The sequence below is a fragment of the Bombus flavifrons genome, chromosome 14 (assembly GCF_040668555.2).
Source record: "Bombus flavifrons isolate JBK064 chromosome 14, iyBomFlav1_principal, whole genome shotgun sequence".
Lineage (NCBI taxonomy): Eukaryota > Metazoa > Arthropoda > Insecta > Hymenoptera > Apidae > Bombus > Bombus flavifrons.
Window position 1 is genome coordinate 813,981 of NC_138455.1, and position 25,223 is coordinate 839,203.

General features: G+C 36.7%; 3 protein-coding genes and 1 pseudogene across 4 annotated transcripts; 2 read left to right on the forward strand and 2 right to left on the reverse strand.

Moving 5' to 3' along the window:
* Window positions 1-1,060: 1,060 nt before the first annotated feature.
* On the forward strand, window positions 1,061-24,828 carry LOC138186813 (cytochrome P450 9e2-like). 2 transcript variants are annotated; one of them, XR_011174999.1, is made up of 3 exons: window positions 1,061-1,513; window positions 23,183-23,271; window positions 24,298-24,828. XR_011174999.1 is itself a non-coding variant. In XM_069127031.1 (2 exons), exon 2 carries the CDS (start codon window positions 7,955-7,957, stop codon window positions 9,530-9,532), a length of 1,578 nt encoding a protein of 525 aa, XP_068983132.1. In that variant the 5' UTR covers window positions 1,061-1,513; window positions 6,675-7,954; the 3' UTR covers window positions 9,533-10,425. The 2 variants fall into 2 exon arrangements, 1 of the variants encoding a protein (XP_068983132.1); XM_069127031.1 differs by lacking the exons at window positions 23,183-23,271; window positions 24,298-24,828 and adding an exon at window positions 6,675-10,425.
* LOC138186814 (cytochrome P450 9e2-like) lies at window positions 3,543-5,423 on the forward strand. The gene has a single exon (XM_069127032.1). The coding sequence runs from the start codon at window positions 3,639-3,641 to the stop codon at window positions 5,211-5,213; it is 1,575 nt and encodes a 524-aa protein (XP_068983133.1). The 5' UTR covers window positions 3,543-3,638; the 3' UTR covers window positions 5,214-5,423.
* Window positions 13,329-16,082, reverse strand: LOC138186812 (cytochrome P450 9e2-like). The gene has a single exon (XM_069127030.1). It carries the CDS (start codon window positions 15,820-15,822, stop codon window positions 14,221-14,223), a length of 1,602 nt encoding a protein of 533 aa, XP_068983131.1. The 5' UTR covers window positions 15,823-16,082; the 3' UTR covers window positions 13,329-14,220.
* On the reverse strand, window positions 16,244-19,521 carry LOC138186818 (cytochrome P450 9e2-like; annotated as a pseudogene).
* Window positions 24,829-25,223: the final 395 nt, after the last annotated feature.

Genomic DNA, 25,223 nt, shown 5'->3' on the forward strand with positions numbered 1-25,223 from the left:
TGTAGAATACATTACTCTGGTTAATTCCGTATAAGTACGCATAATTTAAATTGAGATTGACTAGGCAATAATAGATAGGAAAAAATATATAAAATATAATAACATTAGATCGATTACTGCTCTAATAGTACGTACATATGTACATGTACAATCTAGGTTAGCTCTTCTTCATTCTTGATAAAATTGTTGTTTTAAGATTTCTGTTACAACACCATCGACAATAATTCCAATCAATAAAAAAATAATCTGTGCACACTTTAAACTCGATTATATAAAAGGAAAACGTGCCTCTGGACCCTCAAACATTAAAATAATTATTTGAGTGCAAATAAAGTCGAATGCATTCGGTTGTCATCTAAGTTATTGATTATATCAAAGGGAAACGTGAAAGTGATACGTCATAACTCGCGAATATCGCGAGCCACAACTCTAGGCAAATGGAATTAAGAACACAAAACTTAAAGGAAATAAAAGATACTACGCGTATAAATACTTTACATTATTATTGAACAAAATTAAAATCTAAGAATATCGAAATAGAAACAAGGAAGAATGAGACGTCCACTGACACATACCACCATGCACGCGCTCTCCTGAATACAATACACAGTACAATAAGCAAGTAATGGAAGTTAAGATGCTACGATCTTCTCATACAGCAGCTACAGTGACAAACAACTGACACGCGCCAAAGGATCAAGTACTGGCATCAGCAAGGTAACCACGTGTTGAGCAGAATACGACGTATCATGAGCAGAAACTGATACTGCAAGAAGAATGCAGCAGCAAGAACTTCTAAAAAAATCTTCAATAATACTTTCACAAAAACCACATTAACTGTAGCCCTAATAGTTTTAGCAGTAGAAACTAATACTGCAAGAAGAATGCAACAGCAAGGACTTCTGAAAAAGGGAAAACTTCAATAATACTTCCACGAAACCCACATAAGCTGAAACCCTAACACTTCTCGAAAGACACCAGCAGAACTGAAGATTGCAGCGTCCGCAAAAGTAATCACGTACCAAAACTCCGCGCTATCATAGAATAATCCATCACGTGACAATTGGCCATGATAGTCTTAATATAAATAAGGGTAGCCACTTAGAAACAAGCAGTCCAGTTAAAGTCCGTAACGTAGTTCAGCAAAAATTTGTAGAGAAAGCAGTTCAGTTGAAATTTTGTCAAAGCGCAGTTCAGTTAAAAATTTTTCAAGGGTTCAGTCAGTTTAGTTCAGTTATTGACTTCAGTTATTCAGTTCAGTTATAGAGTTCAGTCCAGGTAGTTAAAATTTTGTCAAGAATCAGTTAAACATTTATCGAGAGTTAATATCAAGTTCAGAAAAACGGTAGTCTTTGCGAAGCAGAGAATTGTTCTAATCCAATCTTTAAGTAACGTCAAGAAGTAAAACCGAGCATTTTATTAATCGTCAACCATTCATACAGTCAGTCTTCCAATAAATATATTGACTCAGTACGATATTCCAGGAGTGCGATCGACTATACATATAAGCAAGGTGAGAAGCTAAACATTGTAACATTCTCTTCTTCGATTTCGGACTTGTACCACATATACAATTTCAATAAAACTATTCATTGACTATTATTTTCATCAATCAAGAAGATATTGAAAATATTTATTTATTCCAAGAAGACTTTAATCCTTTCCGTGCTAGTACTCCTGCACATAGCGGGTAAGCCGAAACGTGAAATTTTACTTATCAGTCGTATTGATACGCTAGTTAACGCTATTCATACAGTTATATTAACGAATTAAAACATCAACGATACAACAGTTTAGAAATTCAAAATAGTGACGCGCTGTAGAAGGGTACGACAAGTTTTTGAAATCATTTCATTCAGTCGTTTGCGTTGTTTCGAAATTAGCGAATGGGAGTCGAATTAATCGAAATAGTTAATAACTACTTCTGGTGACAGCAACTACCGTTTTGATTTAAATATAATTCGAGAATTCTAAAATTCGATATCTAGAGTAACATATAACGGTTACGAATACCGAAGATCAAGACCAAATCGTAACAAGTGTTTCAGCTCGGAAATAAAAATAGACACTTTTTTTAAATCTTTGTTGATAAAAAATGATTTAAAATGTAAAAAAACATTTTTACAGACCCGTTTTTCACTTTTTCTTGTCAACTATTTGTCGTACGAAAAAGAAGTGTAATAACACGCAGTTGTCTGCATTTAGTTTGCCAACTATTGTTTGACGTCTTTTTTTTATACATAATCGATAATTTAAATAACTATTTTCATGTTTAAAGATCCAGTGATACGTTTTCCTCTTACATAATCGAGCACATAATCGAGTATACATATACGTGACATGATATAGCGAAATTGTAAATCCAATCACGATTTCAAACAATCGTATTTATAATGTCAAGAGAAACCGATAGTAAAAACATGAACAGATAAGGGCCTGATGCCTCTATCAGATCGGTACGAAGAAACTTCTAATACAGAGACAATGTTATTAACTTATAATTATGTTGAAATTTCTCTTCCTTGCGTTACAATTTATCAAAATAATAATTGATGTGGAAGTGTCTCTGGAAATGCAAATTCTCTATTTTCATCCATTCTTAGAATTAACCCGAGCGAGAAGATCTAAAGACTACAAAATGCATTTTTTCAAAAATTAAGCCTCAAATAAGAAATGCTACATTTTCAATTTGCTTTTACGTAAGGAATGGTCCTTTTATTCATGTGTCCGATGCACACAACTAATCTGGATAGAATGAACGATCGATAGTGATAAATAAATAGGAAAACGGAATCTAATTTTAAACAAAAATATTTCGCTACATAGTTTGTATTTTTGCAAAAAATCAATGATTTATTTAATATTCCGTAAAGGCACAAATATTCCTTCGCCAAAATTGAAGTATTAGCAATTTGAATTTTTATCAAGAATATGTTTAATTTACAAAAATTAACTAATGATCACTTCGCGTTTCCGTCTTCCGTCCGCGATAATTTTTATTCTGCGCATTAAAGTACTGCGTAACACGTCACACAATCAATAAAAATTAATAATAATCTTTTCCTTATGCATATAACCGCTCCTCTGTCCGCAAACTTTTATTCTTATTTGTATACTTGAATGTTTGAGAACTTCAGTGGGAACAGTATTTTAATAAGAATAACAAATTAACTCTACAACTACGAAATAAATATATTGTCAGCTGGATAGAAGACGATCGTAAGTACTTGTTAACGAATACTATATCGAAGATTGGTTATTAAAAATTTCAAAACGACCGATTCCTTTTCCTTGAAAGCTATGCCGCAGATATGTTTAATTAAAATTTCGCAGCCTAAATTCCATCGATCCTTCTTTTTTCCAATTATGTAATCATTAATTGCAATCTATGTCGAATATGTTAAACTTATTATCACCAACAACTGATAAATCTACGCATAAATGTGAATGGAACGCGATGGAACGTCAAACGCAAAACAGTTCCACACAATGGAGACGCTCCTGCATACTGATATGCAGAAACGAGTTCTCCTATATAAGAACTGTGCTCATACGCCGACTCTTAGTCTTCTTGGTAAGATAACACAGCGCACATCGTATCATCGCTAACCTCTGGCACCTACACCGACTACTTTACCATGGAGTATCTACTGATCGCTTTGTCCATAGTGGCAGCAGTACTCGTCGTTATTTACTACTTTACCACGAGAAATCATAATTTGTTCAAGAAGCATGGAATTCTGCATATTACACCAACGCCACTGTTTGGAAATATGGGACCCTTTCTTAGAAGACAGTGCACCATGCACGATTTTATTCTCAAAATTTATCAATTACATCCTGAAGCGAAATATGTTGGCTTCTACGAATTTCTGACGCCTGTTCTAATGCTCCGCGATCCGGAACTGATTAAAGCTGTCACCATTAAGAATATTGAACACTTCCCAGACCATCGACCGTTCGCGTACAAGGAAGTGGACCCTTTGTTAGGGGGAATGCTATTTTGTCTGACAGGTGACCAGTGGAAGGAGCATAGAAATATGTTGTCTCCCACGTTTACTTCTAGCAAGATAAAAGGCATGTACAAACTAATGACCGATTGCGCGGTCAAATTCGTGGACCATTTAACGAAACTGCCGGAGAACGAGCGTGAAATCGAGATGAAGAGCCTTCTGAGCAAATATACAAACGACGTGATCGCTACCTGCGTGTACGGTGTCTCTGTGGACACAATAAAAGATCCAAATAACGTGTTTTACGTGTACGGTAAAATAGGTACAACCTTAGTAACTTTCAAAAAATCTCTAACAACGTTGATGCACAAAAACGCCCCTTGGCTAGCGAAACTCTTGCAATTTAAATACGTGGAAAGCTACGTCGAGAAATTTTTCTCTGATATCGTGACAGAGACAGTCAAAGCTAGAGAAAAGACTGGAGCTTATAGATCGGACGTCATACAGCTATTGCTAGAGACTAACAAAAAGAAGGAGCCAGGAAAAGGTATGAGCGTGGAAAGCATGGCCTCTCACGCTTTCAGCTTCTTCTTCGGCGGATTTGAGGCCGTTTCCACGCAAATCAGCTTAGTGACGCACCTGTTGGCCGAGAATCCAGATGTTCAAAAACGATTACAACAAGAAATCGACGAAGCATTGGAAAACAACAACGGGCAATTAACCTACGCTATTCTAAGCGAGATGAAGTATCTAGATGCCGTGATGAATGAATCCTTGCGACTGCATCCGGTAGCTATATTCATTGACAGGCTATGTGCTAAAGATTTCGAACTGCCACCTGCATTACCCGGTGACAAATCTTTCACGATCAAGAAAGGAATGAACGTTTGGATTCCTGTGAAAGCGATTCATCACGATCCTAAGTACTATGAAAATTCTCTGAATTTCGATCCAGACAGATTTTTAAAAAGTGGAAAGATTATAAACTCGGACACGTATATGCCATTTGGCCTTGGGCCCAGAATGTGCATCGGAAACCGGTTTGCACTCACAGAGATGAAGGTATTGCTATGTCACCTTCTTGCCAAGTGCAATGTCAAGATCGGACCGAAAACGACAACTCCGTTAGAATTCGAGAAAGGTGTGATAAACGCCAGTGCGAAAAATGGATTCTGGTTGATCATTGAGCCAAGGAAACGTTCTTATCGTTTTGCCCAGGTTAACGGAGATGTCAATGGAATTTGTACAAATGGAATATGAAGTAAAATAACCTTTAATTTCCTTGTGTGGAAATTTTAAACCTTTAAAATGATACGTTTATCATACGTTCACATCATTAAACGATTAATATCATGTAATGTACAGCTTGCGAAATATAGTTCACATGTCAGAGTTTGAAAAATCAATTACTCGAGATAATCTCATACTGTAAAACGCAAGAACGTATTAAATTACACTTGTTACACGTAATTACACTTGTAGTATCGTACGTTACTCTGGTGCTATCTCATCTCGAATACGCACCGGCGATATGGACGCCAAGCTCTGAGAAATCTTGTTACCTTCCGGAAAATATCCAACATCATTTTCTCAGGTTCCTTGCGTATAAGAAGGGCGACCTGATGCCATATAACGATCATGATAATTCAGCGATTATTGTCTCAATTGAATATATTGTAAGTAGAGCAGCGTAGGACTGTTAACGAATTATCATTATTACGCAATATTTGGAACAACAGAATTAACTGTCCTGATCTTACAATACGTATTAACTTTAACATTCCCTCCTATGTCTTCAGCATTCGATATTATTTCATACGCCTATTCGCCAATCGACATTCGGTAACGATATCATCAACAGAATCTGTAGTATTATTAATAAATACATCGACCAACTGGACTTTCTTTATGATTCACCATCAAAGTGTAAGAAAAATCCGTTTGTGAAATAATGCAATATCTTCTATCTTTGTGCGACACTCATATTAGATATTGTATATTGATTGTCATATTGTACTCTTGCATTGCGTAAAATTTTATGAAACTTATTTTGTTAAACTTATATATAAAAATTTGATTGTTTAACTCGTTATGCTTCTAATATTTTGCTACGTTATTATAAAAAAAGGTTTCTCTCCGTTAATTAAATTTTGTTACTGTTATTATTATTCAGTTTATTATTATTAAACAGTTCTATTACTTTAAAATATTAGTTATATTATATAGAGTATCGTGATAACATTCCTGTTACAGTCCCATCGTAATGTAACATAAATATCGTTTTGATTTATTTCGTTCGTATGTAGTTTTAAATTGAGATGACCGAATTAGATAAATCATCCGGTATATTGATTTATTGCCTGACAGAAAATCAGATTTTCGGCAAATCACAGTGCAATGTATAATATGATCCATGGAATAATTTATCAATAGTAGTTACTTCCATAATAAATTTCCGATTCGATCGAAACTCATGATTAACGATTAACAATTGATTTAATCTTACCTAAGGAATTCTTGTTCGTGAATTCTTTTTAGGAATTTTATAAATAATCTCGCGAGTTAACACGGATAAAGGACGGCATAGCAAATATGTTTTATGATATTGTACGATCTAGTAATGTCGAGTAATCGTATACACTATTACGCGTGGCACAGAAACACCAGCGATCTAAACCATACCAGCGTATCAGCGTCCGCATGTACTTAACCTTGTTTCAGAGAGTTGCGCCTGGCACATTTGTGTCGAAACGCGCATCAAAGTCCACTGCAAAAATCACACGGCGAATGCCGCACCGGGCAGGAGTTCATCAAACATCAAGAGATAGATGAACGAGTTCATAGATCATCGAGTCCAAACTTGCTTAAAATACCAAAAAAAATTCTTGACTTTTATCTCTGCTGCTTTGAACCACTATATTCGTATCTGCGACTTTTCTTTGGAAACATTATCAATTCCATACGAAGAGATCCTCATCGTCCGAGCAAAACGGTACATATTTCAATACATACACATATACATCAAAACATCTTATTGGTTAGATTATTCGATCTCGTTGATAGGACAAACGCCTCTTTTCAATCAATTATTCATTTACGTGTGTCTAAGTGTTCTAAATATATCGAATATCTCAAATGTGTTATAAAATATTTGAATTTTTCTATTCCACGATTCGATACCTCCACTATACCTTAACGTACTCCAATTATTCACATAGAAATTTATGTCAACGCATTGTCCATAAGATGATGTCACCGTGAACAATGATTTTACTCCAGTCATAACTTTAAAATCATTTAATTCAGGAACTTTTTAATTAGTCGAGACATCCATACGAAAATTTACAGTTAGATTAAATATTGTTATTTTTACACATTACGATGTAATTATTTGTCATAAGCTATGCACTGTCGTTCGACAATTAATCTAAAGACAATCAGATAGGTTAGTTAACTCGTCAATCGATCCGGCTGATACAATAAAACAAAAATGAGTATGAATCAAAGATAGCTGTAAGGAGCACTTGGTTACGTGGTTTTCGTCAGCGTGGGTTCTAGAAAGAGGAAGCAAAAATACTCTAGGGTACCATGAATTAAGCCTTCTCCAGTACTGCGTAGCGTCATAAGCTAGGAGGCTCCGAAAAAGATTTGCGACTGCAGCGTATAGGAAATTCGTAATGCATTGCGCAATTATCAACGTTTAAGTAAGCGGACAAACGTTTAAAAGATACTTTACGCATTTCCTACCTTCACTAAATAAATCATGGCGATTTTTACGAAATACAGATTTCATCTTTTTCGTTTTTGCTTACGTAACGTTAAAGATTAGGGAGTTGACTACGCTTGAGACATTCTTGCGTATCAGAATATAGACGTGTCCTCTTACTTATTTATGTATATAGCTACGCGATAAATTGATCGACCTTTAGTTATTCGGAAAGGCCGACTCAGCAAACATCGTGTCGGAAGTGAAATTCTGATAGTGGTTGTAGTATATTCGAATGGAGTATTTGTCCCTTGGTCTGTTTTTGATAGCGATACTGATCGCTATCTACTACTGTGCCACGAAGAATCATAATATATTCAAGAAACATGGAATCCTGCACATTCCACCGATGCCACTGTTTGGAAATATGGGATCCTTCTTCGCAAAACGGTCCACCTTGCAAGACACCATTCTGGACGCTTATGAACTTCATCCTGAAGCGAAATATGTTGGCATATACGAGTCACTCACGCCTATCATAGTGCTCCGCGATCTCGACTTGATCAAGTCCGTCAACATGAAGAATTTCGATCACTTTACCGATCATCGTAACTTTGTCTTCAAGGACATGGACCCTATATTTGCCGGTATGCTGTTTTCTATGAAAGGCGAGCAATGGAAGGAACAAAGGAGCATATTGTCACTCGCGTTTACTTCCAATAAGGTAAAGGATATGTTCAATCTGATGTCCGAGTGTGCTACCAGATACGCGAACTATTTGTCGAATCTAGCGGAGAATGAACGTGAAATGGAGATGAGGGATCTGCTGACTAAATATACCAACGACGTAATCGCCACCTGCGTCTACGGTGTATCTGTCGACACCATAAAAAATCCGAAGAACGTATTTTACACGTACGGCAAATCGACCACGTTCACTAGTTTCAAAAAAGATATGGCAATGTTGGCGCAAAGGAACCTACCCTGGCTGGCGAAGCTCCTTCAGCTCAGATTTCTGGAGAAACATATAGCGAAATTTTTTACCGAACAAGTGATCAACACGATCGAGGAAAGGAAACAGAATGGCACTTATCGATCAGATATTCTACAACTATTCATAGATGTAAACGACAAGAAGCGTCCAGGAAAAGGTATGAGCACGGAAAACATGGTTAATCACGCTTTTAGCTTATTCTTTGGCGGAACTGATTCCGTTGCAACGCAGACGAGCTTTCTGTTCTACCTTCTAGCCGAAAATCCAGAGATTTTGAAAAGACTACAGGAGGAAATCGACGAAACGTTGGAAAATAATAACGGACAATTGACTTACGATGCCATACACAAGATGAAGTACTTGGATGCCATGATCAACGAAGCGATGAGATTGCAACCAATTACCGTATTCTTGGATAGACTATGCGTGAAAGATTTCGAGCTGCCACCAGCCTTACCTGGTGAAAAACCTTTCACCGTAAAAGCAGGAATGAACATCTGGATACCTGTTGACGCGATTCACCACGATCCCAAACACTACGAAAATCCGCAGAAATTCGATCCGGATAGATTCCTCGAGAATGGAAAGAAGATTATAAATTCGGGGGCGTTTATGCCGTTTGGTCTCGGTCCCAGAATCTGCATCGGCAATCGGTTCGCGTTAACAGAGATAAAGGTATTGCTGTGTCACATTCTCGCCAAGTGCAACGTCAAGATTGGATCGAAGATGTTGCTTCCGTTGCAATATGAGGAAGGCGTGATAACCGCCTATGCTAAGAATGGATTTTGGCTGAATGTTGAGCCCAGAGAAAATTCTTACTGCATATCTCAAACTAATGGAACGACAAAGCATCTGAGCAATGGAAATTGTAGAAATTGAATTTGCGAATGAGTGATCTTTAATGCGGCTAAAATCTTTGCGTAAGGAGTAGTGTTTTTCGGTTAACTCTATGTCGGCGGACGTCACGCCGAATCAGTCGTAATCCACGTGATCCATACGTTGGCTCAATTTTGTTTGGAGCATACTGAAGATGTTTTGTAATATAAGCCTAGCCCCTTTCTCTCCATTAGCAATAAGAAAACTCTCGCACGATCTCGATAACAAGGGCGGAAAAGACATTTTGGAGTAAAAAAATTTATTGCGAATCCAGCTGCGCAGCGTCCGTCTTTCGAATGTTAATACTAACATTAACTAAAGATTGCTATTTATTTTACTTAATGTGATATAAGCAAAATAAAAAGTTTCTTATATAATTCGTGATCTGATTGATTATTCGCTCGTGCTTCGAAAGATTAATATTGTGTAATGAACAATTTGTTGAATTTAATTGTTTCGTTAGAGTTTGACAAAAAAACTGTTTTTTAGCAAGTTTATGACGTAATTGAAACATTGAGTTCGGAAAATTCGTTTGGCATAAATACAGAATGAAATAAATTCAAGGATGCGTGGATATACATATAACATATGTATACTAACTATTACATGAGAAAAGTTGTTTAATTGCAATTAATGAAAGAAAAATATCGTGGACTAAATAAAAGGAGTGACTAATCATGACGAGTAAACGGATAAATAGAATGTTTGACACTTGCGGAAGGAAAATATTGTAATCGAGTAAGTATTGTTTCGGATAGTTTGGAAGATAATGTTAATTTTTATTCCGCATGTGAGATTTAACAGAAGCACAAATTTATTGTGTAATTATACATCGTTTATCTGTAAATTATATGTATGAATATGAGTTATAATTTTTACCATAAACAATAGTCTTCAAAGCGATAAAAGTATATGTTATACATTAATAAAAGTGTCAACAGTATTTCACGTTTCGATAATTGGTCCAATGCATATAACTGTAATTTATTTGCCATAGTTTTATCGTAGGATATATAACACTGCGAAGATGAAGAGGGAAGAAAGGTAGAAGAAGAGCAAGAAAACTAAGATTCGTTTTCCCTTTTATCCATCGTTTCGCGCCTTTTTCCACTAACACGACAAGACAATACACTGCTTGAATCCACCCTTACGATCTTCAGTTCATTAATTCTGGCCAAAAGCCAGTCTTGATGGTGTTGGTTCGATCGCTAACCTTCGGTCTTGGAGCTTTCCTTTTCATCCCTTCCACGCACTCACCGTAGCTAAAGTGAATTACATTAGAGGGGAGAGAGTAGTTTTATCGAGTCAACCTGCTAGATATTTCCTAAGGCACCTAAGGGTCGTTGGATCGGAAACGGGTCCTTTAACAACGACCAACCTTCCGAAGAACTTGCACGATAATCTGCACTGGACCAAATTGCTTTCCCGCTTCGTCGAATATAACTTGTTGATCGTTTATGAAAATATTCGTTGCGTTGTTTCCTATCTCGGCCAACTCCGTTGCTATTGTTAATTATGTATCTAGTTGTTATTGCTAACTTCGTTTGGCTGTTGTTAATGTTGCTAGTCGAGTGTCGGTTTAGATTGATTTCCGAAGAAATTTCATGGTAAATGTGCGTGGTTCTCGTCGTGTGGTCATTCGTAAGGAACAGAGATTTTATTACGACATTGTTGTTACTGTAGTATTATACCGTTTAAGGTCATAATAAAATGATTGGAGGTAGTATAGAGATTTATTATAACGTTATTTAAGGATATCGTACGTTATTAACATTAGCCGTGCGAGAAAATAACTCTTAATAAAATATTTATCTTTCGTCAATGTGATCTTCGTCGAAGAGATTTCCATATCTGAGTTTCGTTTCGTATCTTTTCAATAGTCGTCATCGTTAGTTCAATTAAAGATTGCCACGTCGTTGCTTCGTTAATTATCTTCGAAGAAAAAATGTCACTGATAACTTTATCCGTTTAAAAGTTACAACTAAGTACAACTATATAGTTTCATACAAAATACTTTTCGCAATCTAATCTAGAGATATTTAAGTTCCTTGTAAGCTACTCGCGTGTTTTCTAAAAATATTCGTATGGTGTCAAAGAGGACATGTAAGTTGTTTATTATTTTCTTTTTTATAGTAATACGATTTGATGCGGACACAACCGCGTACTTATTATTGGCAGGTCAATTAATTCATTGCGTATATTCACAATGAGTCCTCTTTTGAATTGTGGCGGCACTCAACAGCAAATACCACCACTCGACACTAACTACTGTCGGACGACGGCAGTGCAGTGGTTAGCGCCTTAGGTTACGAACGTTCGGGACCCGGGTTTCAAATCCCGGCGACCGGAGTCCGATTTTTCTTCTACGCATCAAAAATGGAAGAAAAACAGCAGTACCCCGTCAGCGACATATCTACAGTCAGCAGCTACAATTATCACGGACAACACTTACACCTCAGAATATTTATAAATAGAATGATCGTTCCCAAATGAAATTTAAAGTAATTTCAATTGAAGATCCACAATTGCTTCAATCCCCGGTTTGAAATTGTGACAAATTACAGTGTACGATCGTTCCAACGTTTAGTCTTGAACCTTGTAATTATTCCAAATTGAATGAGCGGAATAAGACAGAGGAAATCGAGCAGCAACCACAAACTTTCACATCTAGAAACTATAACATAATAGACCTAAGATTATCTTCGGAGGACAAAACGTTTAGAATGACCCAATCATTTAATAAATTTAATGAATATTCATTGCTTTTCCTGTGGTGTATTTCAAGAAGTTATAAAAAGAAATGATCATACGTATTTAATCGTCCCAGCTACCGACCGTAACCCTGTCTAAAGACAAAGTTCACGATTCCCCGAAAATCGAATATCAAATCCATGAGAGTTCGCAGCATATTATCACAATTTCTTGAAGCACGAGAATGAAGAAGTAGGTCACAATTAGGTTGGTGCGATATCCGCGTGATATTGTGACGAGCAACCATCTCGTGATGTAGCAGCTTATATATACGCGGGAACTCGCTCATTAAAGCAACATTCACAAGGTCGTATGGCGTCTTTGCCACTAGCCGATCACGTAGTAGAATATATTACACATACGACTGTTATATGTATCTCGTCTCCATGTTACGTGCTGGACATGCAGAGACGATGCTGACGCATCCGGCCAGGATAATTGAGATGGACGCGTAACACGTATCCATTATATGACCAAGAACACGCGCCACGATTCGATCCTCCTTTTCATTTCTTCTCCGATTCGTTTCGCTGAAATACGAACAGGTTAAACGGTGGCGGAAGAATTTTGTGGGATACCCAAAAAATTCTTCTCTATCTCTTTGGCTTTTTCCCCTTATTTACGATCACGCGGAAAGGTTGGAGAAAGAAGTAAAGAACCTCCAAAACTGAGATACATCAGTGCTTAACGGAAATTGACTCGTAAAAATAATATAATAAATAAAGAAAATCGATAAAAAGGATTGAAATGTACCTTAGGTATAAACACAAAGCTGATCGAAAACTTCAACATCTTTGAACAAAGATATCGTTTTGTTTGCATCGTTTAATGTCCAAGAAAGTCAATCGTATATTGAATCTTTTCTCTATCAGAAAGAACTTTGGAGCCCCAGACGGAGGATGCTATCGTTAATTATTTAGTTTACGGTATCTGAAACTTGAAATTTGTGAAACTAGGACGAAGTATGGTATGGACAGTATGGTATTATCTTAAAAGCAATAATGTAATCTTATTATAGTAAGAATCGATTATAGATTAGAATTGTAAATTCTATTTCCCAATACAAACTTGTATTTATTCAGTTTGTTTCTCTATTTAAACCCAAAATATTCTTATTCCAAATATTAATTTTGTTTAATCATATTATATTATAACAGATACATTTATCTAAACAATAAAAAGTATATAAATGTTAGTATACAGAGAAAATCTCGTAAACACGTATGATGAAAAAAAAGCTATAAAACATCGATCGAGTTATTAGATAATTAAATCTGATGTATTAGATCATCCGTCAAGCATTTGGCAAACCAACTGGATAAGAGTACGCTCGTAGAATATTAGTAACGATTATTTTCTATAAATTCTACAAAATCATATTAATCATAAAGATCGTATCAATAGAAAATCATTCGACAAAATACTAAAATCGCTTAAAGTTATGAAAATTTAATGATGTTTTAACACAGTTAAATAAAACAAGATGTACTTCATCTCCGCAAAAGTCACTACGTTCTTCATTGCTAAATAGAATCATTTTCAACTTGTTGATTTTGAATATAGATATCTAAGAGTGTTTCCCTGTTCGAACCAAAGAGAAATCGTTGACCCGAAACTTTATACAATTCGTATATTTTATGCGTTACAATGAAAATATTATACGAAAGCTTTTTATTTCTCTATACACTTTGAATAACCCAAGTATATGTGTTTTTCACTTTCTTTCGCGAAACAAGCATCTCGATTCTTAATACTTCGAAATCAAGTGACGATGCGAATAACTAAATATAAACGTTTGAAGTGACGTGTTCAACTCGAAACCTTTGGTTCTGATTTCTGGTTTACCGTCGATCTTATCGCATTGAATATATCGAAAAAATATATGTAGATATTTTCAAACGAAAGTTCGGAAGATTGATATTACAAACATCGCATATAACTTAATTGTCTGGATGTCTATCAGGAATCTTCTCGATGAACATCGTTGTTCCTGGAACCGTAATTTTCTCGACCTCGCCTTTCTTTATGTTTCTCGGTTGAATGTTAAACCAGAATCCATTCTCTGACGTCATAGCAAATCCTTTCTTGTTCAATTTCATCGGTATAGAAGTCTTGGCGCATGGTAACAGGTTACACCTGGCAAAAATATAGAACAACAAAACTTTCGCCTCCAATATCGCGAATCTGTTACCGATACACATTCTAGGTCCCAATCCAAAGGCAAAGAGCAAACTGGAGTTGAGCATCTGTTTCGCATCGCTGTAGAATCTATCAGGATTGAATTTGTTTGGCTCTGGATAATTCTGTGGATCGCGCTGAATTCCATAAATCGGTATCCATAAGCATTCATTTTCTTGGACAATGTAGGGTTCTTTTCCTGGCAAATGTGGCGGTAATTCGAACGGTTTTACGCAAAGTCTATCGACAGCCACGATGGTCGGGTACATCCTAAGACTCTCGAGAATGACAGCGTCCAGATATTTCATGTCGTTGATAGCCTCGTACGTGACTTCGCCCTTACAATCCTCCAAAACCTGATCGATCTCGTCTTGCAATCTCCTCTGAACTTCCTCGTTTATTCCAACCTCGTAAGCAGCGAAGCACATCAGAGTAGAGGTGCTTTCGAATCCACCGAAGAAGAAGACGAACGCCTGGGCAGTCATGTCTTCGATAGTCAACTCCTTTCCTGGGCCTAATTTCCCTCTCGTTTCCATCATCAGCTGAAGCATATCCGGACGAACGATACCTTTCTCGTCTCTGGTCTTTATCGTAATAGCCACCAAGTCTTGGAAAAAATCCGCGACCTGCTTCTTAATTATCCTGATATTTAATGCTCGAGCTACCCAGGGCAAGCTTCTTACAATGAAAAACTTGATGGATTGCGATCTTCCAAAATGAGTAGCGTCTCTACCGTACACGTAAAAATTGTTCTTCGGGTCCTTTATCGAGTTCACGTTAATGCCAAAGGCACAAGTGGCGATTACGTCGTTGGTATATTTGGTGAACGAATCTTTTAACTCCAAAGTAGTCTGGTCGGCAGGCAAAGAAGCGAAGTAATCGCCGTATTCCTTAGCGCATTCGCGCATTAGTACGAACATCGCCTTCATCTTGCTTGACGTGAAGGCTGGACTCAATGTATTTCGTACTTCCTTCCATCTATCGCCACGAAGGGCAAATAAATTCTTACCAAACAGGGGATCTCTATCTACGCTATCAAAGGACCTGTGATCTGGAAAATGATCGAAGTTCTTTACGGTGATCGACTTGATCAGTTCGAGATCGCGAATCATAACTATGGGTGAGGAGAAGTCGAAAAAACCGATGTACTTCGAATCGGGAAACGCCTGGTATATTTTTTCAACCGTCTCGGCGAACGAGATTCGTTGAAGTATGGCCTCCCAAATGCTTCCTAATAGCGGGACGTAACTGTAGTAAGGAATCCCGCGTTTCTCAAAGAAATTGTAGGTCCGAGTGAATCTGTAATAAGCTACCGCGATTACGGCGACCACCGCCGCGATTATTGGCCACCAGTTTATTTCCATCGTTATTATTCAACGCTTCTACTGGGTTCTACTTCTCTATTCACTGGTATAACACCACACAACCACGTACCAGAAAACTAGATCATTGCTTTTCTTTAAAGAAATTCGACTTTCGATCGGTAATCACGAGAAAAGTTTATGTTCGATTCGATGTTAAAAAAAAGCTTAGAAGCTGTCAACGTATATGGATACTCTCATGTGAGAGCGTGGCCGAAGACGCGATTGAATGATGCTCATGCTAGAGCGCTGCCGTGAGTACTGACTGGCTATGACGGGTTGATACAACTGTTAATAGCCGTCGAGCTATTTATACTAGAGCGTGCAAACATTTGTATTATGTATGTGAGATAATAAGTCTTATCAACTTTCTGTGTATTTCTCGACTGTGTATTCTTTGAATATTTCTGATTTCTATCTACCGTTTAGCGATATGATGTTGTAGAAATTATTGGTGATTTAGTTGTCAACTATGCTTTATTATTTTAGTTTTTATCTGTCTAATAGGTAAATATATCAAATATAGATGTCCTTCGTGCATTTGTATGTTTATACATTGTTTCGCGTTATTATCGCTTTTTTACTTATTAGACTGCATAAAAATGAGTCATAATCGTCTTTATTTTTATGCCACTATTCCTTTGAAAATTGCTCGACTAGAGAAATTTTCTTAATCATAATTATGCGATGCTATTAGACAATAATGTAAATTAAGATGATCGAAGAAAAAATGGATATTATTCTCGGATAATATTTGAATTTCCTATGCTGTATTTGAAACTTTTCTAGATTTTCTTTCCCAAAGAATTATGATTTAACGTAATATGAAATCGTATAAATTTTGTGAATACGAAATAACATGGTTAACGCAGAGATTCGGTGAGAATAATTAAACGACGAATGTATGAAACTTGACGCTATAATATAGAAACCGAAACAATGTCCAAAAGTATATTTAATATATTTTTTGCCAAAATTTCGTACGTATTATACTGTACAAAAATGAAAGCAAGTAAGGATATTCTTCGATATACCGCGAAATATGATAAACGTAAAACTTCAAAGTATAAAGAAATCTGCACAATTGTCGTTTCTCTTTTGCCTAATATAATATCCTAATATAAATTCGAATCAATTCATATTTGGCGAAATTAATATCCCGCCAAATCAAACACGTATTTCTTTGTACAAGTTTCCTAAATGTTATTGAAAAATTGAAATTTTTTTTATATTTTCGAAAAGCGAGATATTCGGTTCGGAATATGCGCGGAAAATTTCATAGGGAAATTTGAAATATTAACGAAGTTAAAGATGTACAAAGTCACGTGAGTGCAATTTCAGAAGCCTGTATCCCAAAACTATATTTATGATATTGGTTGTCGTGAAAACTAATTATCCAATTAACTGCAAGTTTTACATACGCACATAAAAGTATGTACATTCTTCTATGGGCCCGTAAGAATGGATCGTAAAATCTATTATGTTAAAATTTGTTGCGACAACAACAAAAATTGTATTGTTTCACTTTATCGGTCTTTTAATTATGTATGTGATATGTTGCAATTTTATACGATATACATACCTTTGAGATCGTTTAGGCTTACACGAACATTTCTACCACTTAAGTATAGATATACATATATTAGGTATATATAAGTATACTGCTATCGAACCAGTTAACCATTTTCACTGCTAATAAGTTTTATATATTGTTAGATTTTTCACCGGGGCTGTATATACTTTTAAGATTTCTGTATTCAAGCTTTTGTAAATTACGTCAATCTTATTGGTTGTCTAAACCTGCACGTTATTCACTTTATGTATACTAGTGGATTTCACTCGTGTATACAGATAAATATTTAATAATATTGTTGCTTGTCTGATAAAAATTCGTAATAAAATATACGCTTCAAATTCACATCAAAGAGACCACTCGAACTCAAAAAGATACGCGAAGCAAATCAATTCTAAAGGTACAATACGATTAGTCTTCTTATTCAGAACAACCATTTCTCTTCGAGTATTCACAAACAAGCTTTCCTTCTTCTTTGGCAATTAAACTCGTTTAAAATTTCTCCCAGCAAATTTCTCTTTATTAATTCGTGCTGCTAACTTGAGATCTAAATATTACGTATTATTTGTATACCTTTACTCTGATATATTTGTTCATTTTATCATTCCACTGATCGATTCATACTGATTCTTCTTAATTCAAAATAATTCACTAATCTCGTACAACTTCTTCATTCACAATCTTCCTTCAGCCAGTTCATACTGCCAGATTTTATCAATTTTACCACCTTATAAGATTTTAATAAAATTCAATTCGATGAATCAATTAAACGATTCTTCGATTAATTAAATATTTCTTGGAACTATCCGCAACCAAAATCCATTTTTTGCCGTAAGAAACACTCCTCTCGTCTTCAATTCCATAGGCATCGTCGTCTCGGAACTAACTTCGAGCCAGCAACAGGTAAAAATATGGAACAATGCGACTTTAGCCTTCATTAACGCGAACGTTTTGGCGATACAATTTCTCGGACCCATGCCAAATGGTAAATACGCTGCGCTGTTAACGAGATTACTCTTCTTATCCAAAAATCGATCTGGATCGAAGGTATTCGGTTTCTCAAAATATTTTGAATCACGTTGGATCGCGTAGATCGGCAACCACAAATGAGAACCTTCGTTCATTATGTATGGTTTCACTCCTGACAGAACTGGAGGTAGTTCGAATGATTTCGAGCATTCTCGATCGGTGATAGGTATAATTGGATACATTCTCAGTGTCTCGTTGATCACAGCGTCGAGATACTCTAAACGACTATTGAATATTTCGAAAGTGAACTCCCTGCTGGAATTGGCCAAAACGCAATCGATTTCGGCATGCAGTCTTTCCTGAACCTCGGGATTCACAACCACTTCATGAGCAGCAAAGCATAATAGTCCGGATGTAGTCTCAAAGTCTCCAAAAAAGAAGATAAATGCTTGGGCAGTGATATCATCGACGGTGAGATCCTTTCCCGAGCCTAATTTACCTTTGGTCTCCATCATCAGCTGAATAAAATCTGATCTGACTATACCTTTCTCTTCTCTGACTTTAATACTGTCAGATACCACTTGTTTGAAGAAATTCGTCACTTTTCTGCGTAATAACGTTATACCAAATCTTCTGGCTAATCCTGGGAATATTTTTATCACGATAAGTTTGAGAATCGTTACGCTGTGAATATCTAAAGCCTCTCTGCCTAAAGTATAAAATTTATTTTTTCGATCGGCCAAAGAATCGATCACGATACCAAAAGCACACGTCGCGAACACGTCGTTGGCATACCTGGCGAAGATGGCCTTCATCTCTACCATGTTTCTCATTCACCGGAAGGGTTGACAAATATTTTACCATGTTTACAGCGGTCTCGGACATCAATTGAAACATGGATCTCATCTTACTGGAGCTGAAGGCTGGAGTGAATAACGACCTGACGTTTCTCCACCTATCGTCACGGAATAGCAGCAGATTACTGCTGAAGAAGCTGTCTATTTGTTCGTTGATGAAACTTCGATGGTTCCGAAAATAGTCGAAATTTTTTATGGTAATGGATTTGATCAACTCTTCATCGCGAATCATCAAGACCGGTGTCATTGTGTTGTATCAGGTTATAAATTTCCTGAACCACGGTTGCGAATGACTTTCGCGTTAATATCGACTCCCATGTGCTACCTAGTAGAGGAAATGAGCTCTTGTGTGATAGATCATATGCCTCGAAAGGGTTCCGTGGCCTCAAAAGATAGTATATTCCCAGAATCACGAGAAGAATCGACAGTATTACGAAGAAAACCATGATGATCGTGCGAATTGAGGTTAGGTTGAAAAGGCTACCATTCAAATTCGTCGAGTCAATTTTTCGAGTACAACGGCATTCAAACGTATGGAAATCTGTAAGTTTAAAAGTGCTTTTAAGTTACGTAAGTAGTCGAGGATATATGATTCATCGATCAAACGATCAATTGAATGATTACGAATCCAACGATTCGGTTCGATCATCAGTCGATTACAATAAATATTTAATATAATTGTCGTGTTATTATTTGATAATCATATCGTTCTTAAATTATCTAGATGGTAATATCTTTAACGAATATGTACATTCACTTTTACTTTTAACACTTTGACGACCACTGTCAGTTAAATGTGATGGCACTCTGCCATTTGTCACATGCCGTCACGTTTACGTGATTTCAAATTTTTGCTCAATTTAGTCGGTACTTGCGCATGAGACAAATGATTTCTGTATTTGACAGTGCTCTATTGAAGAGAAAAGATTTACATATGCACTGAAACGACCGGCGATCTGTGAGTCTGATGATCCAGTGATAGGGAATGGTCAGGAAAGGATAACATCCCGATTTTTTGTAACTATATGGGATTGTCAGGAAATAAGTAAATATAAAATAAAGTAATATCATATGATAAAGACTTAATAACAATGATGGTTCAATGCGAGTTTCTCAGAAAGCATATCATAATTACATATAGAGCGGTTGGTATTAAGATCTACGCCGAAATGCGTCAAAGTCTTAAAGAACGATGAGAAAGAAATGAAACTATAACTATTATTCAATATCTTCAATTCGTTCTTTTCTTCTTTTTGTTTCATTGACTCCTCTATTATGGTTTCTCATGTTACGAACATTTTAATTTTTAATTCTATATCAAAAAATTAAACAAACGTAGAGACGTAAAATTAAATATTACTCGACAGTAAGATTACCCGCTTAATCTGGATGAAAACAGATCAAAATAAAGGCACGTTGTCGTTCCATCGCATTGTCAATAAAAATATTTCTATCGGAAATTGTTGAATCGCCAATCACGCGCGTGATATTTTATTATTTTAATTCGAGTAGAAATCCAAAACAAGGACATGTTGTCATTCGACCTCGATGAAAATCACACGATCTCTAGAATGAATAATTTCTAAACCGCTACTTTGCGATGGCATATAATTAGAAACTCTTTGTGGATTTTCTTATATAAGTGGCGTATATAGTTACTTCTACAACTATCCAGAGCAAGGGAACAGAGGAAGCGAAAGGAATAGTATAGTAATTATTCTCTACCTACGTTGATGATTAATACACTGTTAATTGATTCTCAAAGCAACGCTTATTGCAATTCGAAAGATGTTCATGTTAAATAACCACGTACAGGTTTGATTTTCCTAGTGGCCCATTTTACTCGAAAGTTAAACTCGAAGGACCCGTTTCCGTAATATTACACAACTGGATATGTATTACGCGTTTAATCTCGCATTATAAATATTAATAAATATACAAAACATAATAAATATACAAAAGTTTTATTGGGAAATAATTTTTTATTTATTTAACAGATTTATTTGAAATTCGCATTGGTTAGGTTATTCGCTTACGAATCTTTTATTCGATTTGCATAATGTTAGACTCTTTTACTCTGATAAAATTTAAAAGACTCCCCGAACAGACATTTCTCGCGATTTCTGACACGAACTTCCTTTCATCCATTGGTGATACCAGTCATCATCGTCCACACGTCGCAGTCTCATGCAAATAATTCAGTTAGATGTACCATGTTTCCATTTAACCTGGTTCCGTTCGGTTTAAATAAATGCCAGTGAAAATCTAAATTTATATGAGAGCTTGCCATGGAAATTAATGTAAATTCTATTATACGCGAAATAAGTTGGAAATTGTACCCGTGGTTGAACCTTAATTCCTTAATCTCTCCTGTTTTCTAATATCGCAAGAATTCTATCTTACTACTGTTCCGAAAATACATTCTTTCTATCCATCAGATCGTATCACGATGTAGGTATGATTATTTCGGGTTACCGATATTTCAAAATTCTCCCAAGAAATCGGTCGAAATCCAAAATTACGGGATAAAATAACCACTAAACGGACATCTTTTCAATTGCTAGAATATTGATCAAAGAATTAATTAATCGAACGTACAATTAATTTAATAGCACGCGGAGCTTTCGTTTTGCGAAAACAAAACATTTCCGTCTGGCAGGTCGAAAACTTTTGCACTATACTGTATGCATCCATTTTGAATCCACGACAGCGTATTCTAAACGCGAGGCATAATCTCTACCGACTTGATTTTGGCACGTATTCGAAGATGAACACCTACTGATTTCCAACAGCGCAAACGAACCGTCTGAATATGGGAGAATATTGCGTGTAGTCCGATTACGAAGTTGCCTTAACAATATGGACGAGATATGCGTGTGGTAATAACCGAACCAGACGCTTTTGATCTGTTTCGACATTTCCTCGAACCGCTCCGCCGGATCCTGACTACCAAACTAAATCGCATCCCTCGTTTCGCAATCGTTTGTTTTCCAAAGCTTCATCCGGGCACCCACCTGTGGACAATTGAAATGTTCCACTCATAAAAGAAAAGATTAGTGTCTCGGGTAGAATTTCAACAAATACCGGTGCTTTTGCAGGAAATACGCGCACTATTTCTAGATACAAAGGCTGTCTTAATAAAATATTAAAGTGGAAATTCCTCGTACAACTCCTTCAGTTTCGCGCACCGATTTTAACCTCTCTTAAAACGATAAAAAGGAAAAAAAATCAGAGAGATATAAAACGTTTTTTTCCAAGAACTCAAACGTGCATCCACTTTTGCACAAGGAAACGAGCTTTCAGAGCGAAAGTTTGAGACAGGCTTACACAGGCTTTCTGATAAAGGCGAATACGAGACCAACAGAGATAGAGAAAAAGAAAGAAAGTGGGTGGGTAAGTGAGTGAGTGAATGAGAGGGAGGGGAGGGAGAGAGAGAGAAGAGAGAAGGAAAACGAGAAAGGACTAGAGGAACAAAATTCATTTGGCCAAATTAAACAGAGTTTAGCAATTTGCGCTTAATCCATTTGTCGGGGATCCGGCGTCCGTCAGTCCGTCCGTTTGCTTCATATATCTCTCTCTCTCTCTGTCTCTTTCTGTCTCTCTCTCTCCCTCTCTCTCTTTCTCTCCCTCCCCCCCCTGTCTCTCTCAACCCTCCTCTTAACAGGACCACCATTATGCACCCTTTCCTTGCCCTTCCAACGTTTCACCTTAGTCCTGTCGATACTAATCCTCTCTTCCCCTCTCTTTCTCTGGCTTTCCCTTTCTCGGTTCTAGACCTAGAGAGTAGAGAACTCTGGTCTCGTTCTCTTTGCTTCGCATGATTCGCCAGGTGCCACTTTGAAACCGGGTGTCTCGCAAATTTCCGGCGTGCACAAGGGCCCCGTTAATAAATTGCAGGCCATCCGTATACGATAGTTGCCGCGGAGCGACAACGACAACGTGTAAACGGAAATTTCGTTTGCAGGAAGTGTAAAAGATGAGAATCGGCACTGTGGCGTACGCTGGACATCGCTCTCGATGGAACAACTTTCGCTACGTGTCCTTCCGAGAAAGGTAAAGATTACACTGTTTTCTCAAGCATATAGAACGAATCGGTCTTTAGCAGGTATTTTGTAAAGATTGGAACGACCTCGGGCGTGTTCCGTTTTTCTTTATCAAACCGCAGTCTCGGGACTCGAAATTACTTTTCCTCGAAATCGACTCGCACGAGTTCGAACATTTTTCCGATATTTTAGATTCTCTTTTTCATCTATTCCCATATCTACCTCACTTTAAGAATATTAAGCAATTTACGATGAACCTTAGATTATCATTTGATATTAGACGAGATTTCTTTTAAATATATCGTTCTAGGATGGATAATTCTGGCTAGGAGGATTTCGTTAAAAATTTAGTATTCTTTCGAAACAAAACGTTTCGATTATACGACATATTTTACAATGATATTCGAGTAAAATATTAAACTTTACGCAAAAAACTATACGAAACTTTCACAGTTTTCGTGAGACGTTTAAAATCATTTAAGAAAGTTGAACTTGCCTCGTGCTGTGCTCGTGAGATGTTAGAAATACTTTTACATATCTATTTTGAAAATTTCGAACTTTGTAAGACGAAACGATGCAGCAAATAAAATTTATAGGAATCGAAGATTAAACAGAGACTAAACTGATTCGTGGGCTGACCTATGGATCGCGTCAGCCTAATTCCTCGAGTACCTCGAACGCAATAAATCTACAAGCAGGACGTAAAGATATATCGTCTCGACTTCCACGCCAAAGTGCGCCGTTTCCTGCCCATCTAAAAGGCAGTCTTTCAACTTCCTGAAGAATCAGATACCTCCCAGTTATTTGTCTTTTAGTTCCGAAAAAAATATCTGGTAAAGCGGATTCTCTAAAATATGTTTAAGACTGCACACGTGTTCAATAACGTTCAGTTTCCAATCATATTATCACAGTAATTAACAAACCTAATCTTTCCTATTCTTTTTATTAACCATTTAAAAAATTGAGAAATTCATCCCAGTAGTCGGTCGAATTATAGTAGAAAGAAAAGTACCTTTTATAATGCACTTTGTTTCAGGTCGATATTTCAATTAGCTTCGGAGACAGAGGACTTGAAAGCAGAGCGTGTGCAGCACGAATAGATGAAAAGTATCGTGACCCAAATCTTTTTCTGGGAATACGTACGCGGAATAGTAAACAGTAAAAAGACATATGACTTACCATCTGCCATTGCCCACCGTACACGTGTGGACTTTGGGATAGGTCACTTAGAGTGAAGGTGCGACTGAAAGTCCTGTCGACATGAAATAAAAAGCACGTCAAAGAGGAATTTGTACTGACATCTTATTATATCAATTTTATAAAAGAAAGCATTTTTTGTACCAATTCGGAATATAAGAAGTTTAAAGTTTCCACGATTTTAATACATCTCATCTAATGTGTTTAATGATCGCGCCGGTACATATCCGTTTTTTGAACGTGCGGTAATTATACGGTGTCAAAATTGCGATTCAAAGTAATATGTAATTAGATTAGACGTAGCATCGTATGTATATCACCTCCGGCGACGTAGCTTTTTATTGAAGAAATAATTGTAGGATAATACAATTCTTAAAAATCGCGATATATCAAACCATGTTTGTATTTCATTGGCGCACTACTAAACAGGAACGAGAGAGGGGGGGAGAGAGAAAATGAGAGAGAGAGAGAGAGAGAGAGAGACAACTCAAAGAACTCCATAGCTCGTTCCATAGAACACATTTTATCCTTCTACATTTGTACCCTACGCGAATCGAGTCTTTTAGCTACTGGTTTACATCGCACGAACCGGCTCCTATCTTATTATCATGGAATTGTTTTCAGCCCTCTTTCTCTGTTAGCCTCTCTGTTCCTCCTGCCTACCCTACTTCTCCGTCTCTCTCTTTGTCCCTTGTCATTGTATCCCTATCCCAAGACCATACTGTGTCCTTCTCTCCTCCATTTAGAAAGATACTGGAAGCAAGC

Bases quoted from the DNA above. Each gene is read 5' to 3' on its own strand.
- LOC138186814 (XM_069127032.1), top strand. From the start codon at position 3,639: ATGGAGTATCTACTGATCGCTTTGTCCATAGTGGCAGCAGTACTCGTC.
- LOC138186813 (XM_069127031.1), top strand. From the start codon at position 7,955: ATGGAGTATTTGTCCCTTGGTCTGTTTTTGATAGCGATACTGATCGCT.
- LOC138186812 (XM_069127030.1), bottom strand. From the start codon at position 15,822: ATGGAAATAAACTGGTGGCCAATAATCGCGGCGGTGGTCGCCGTAATC.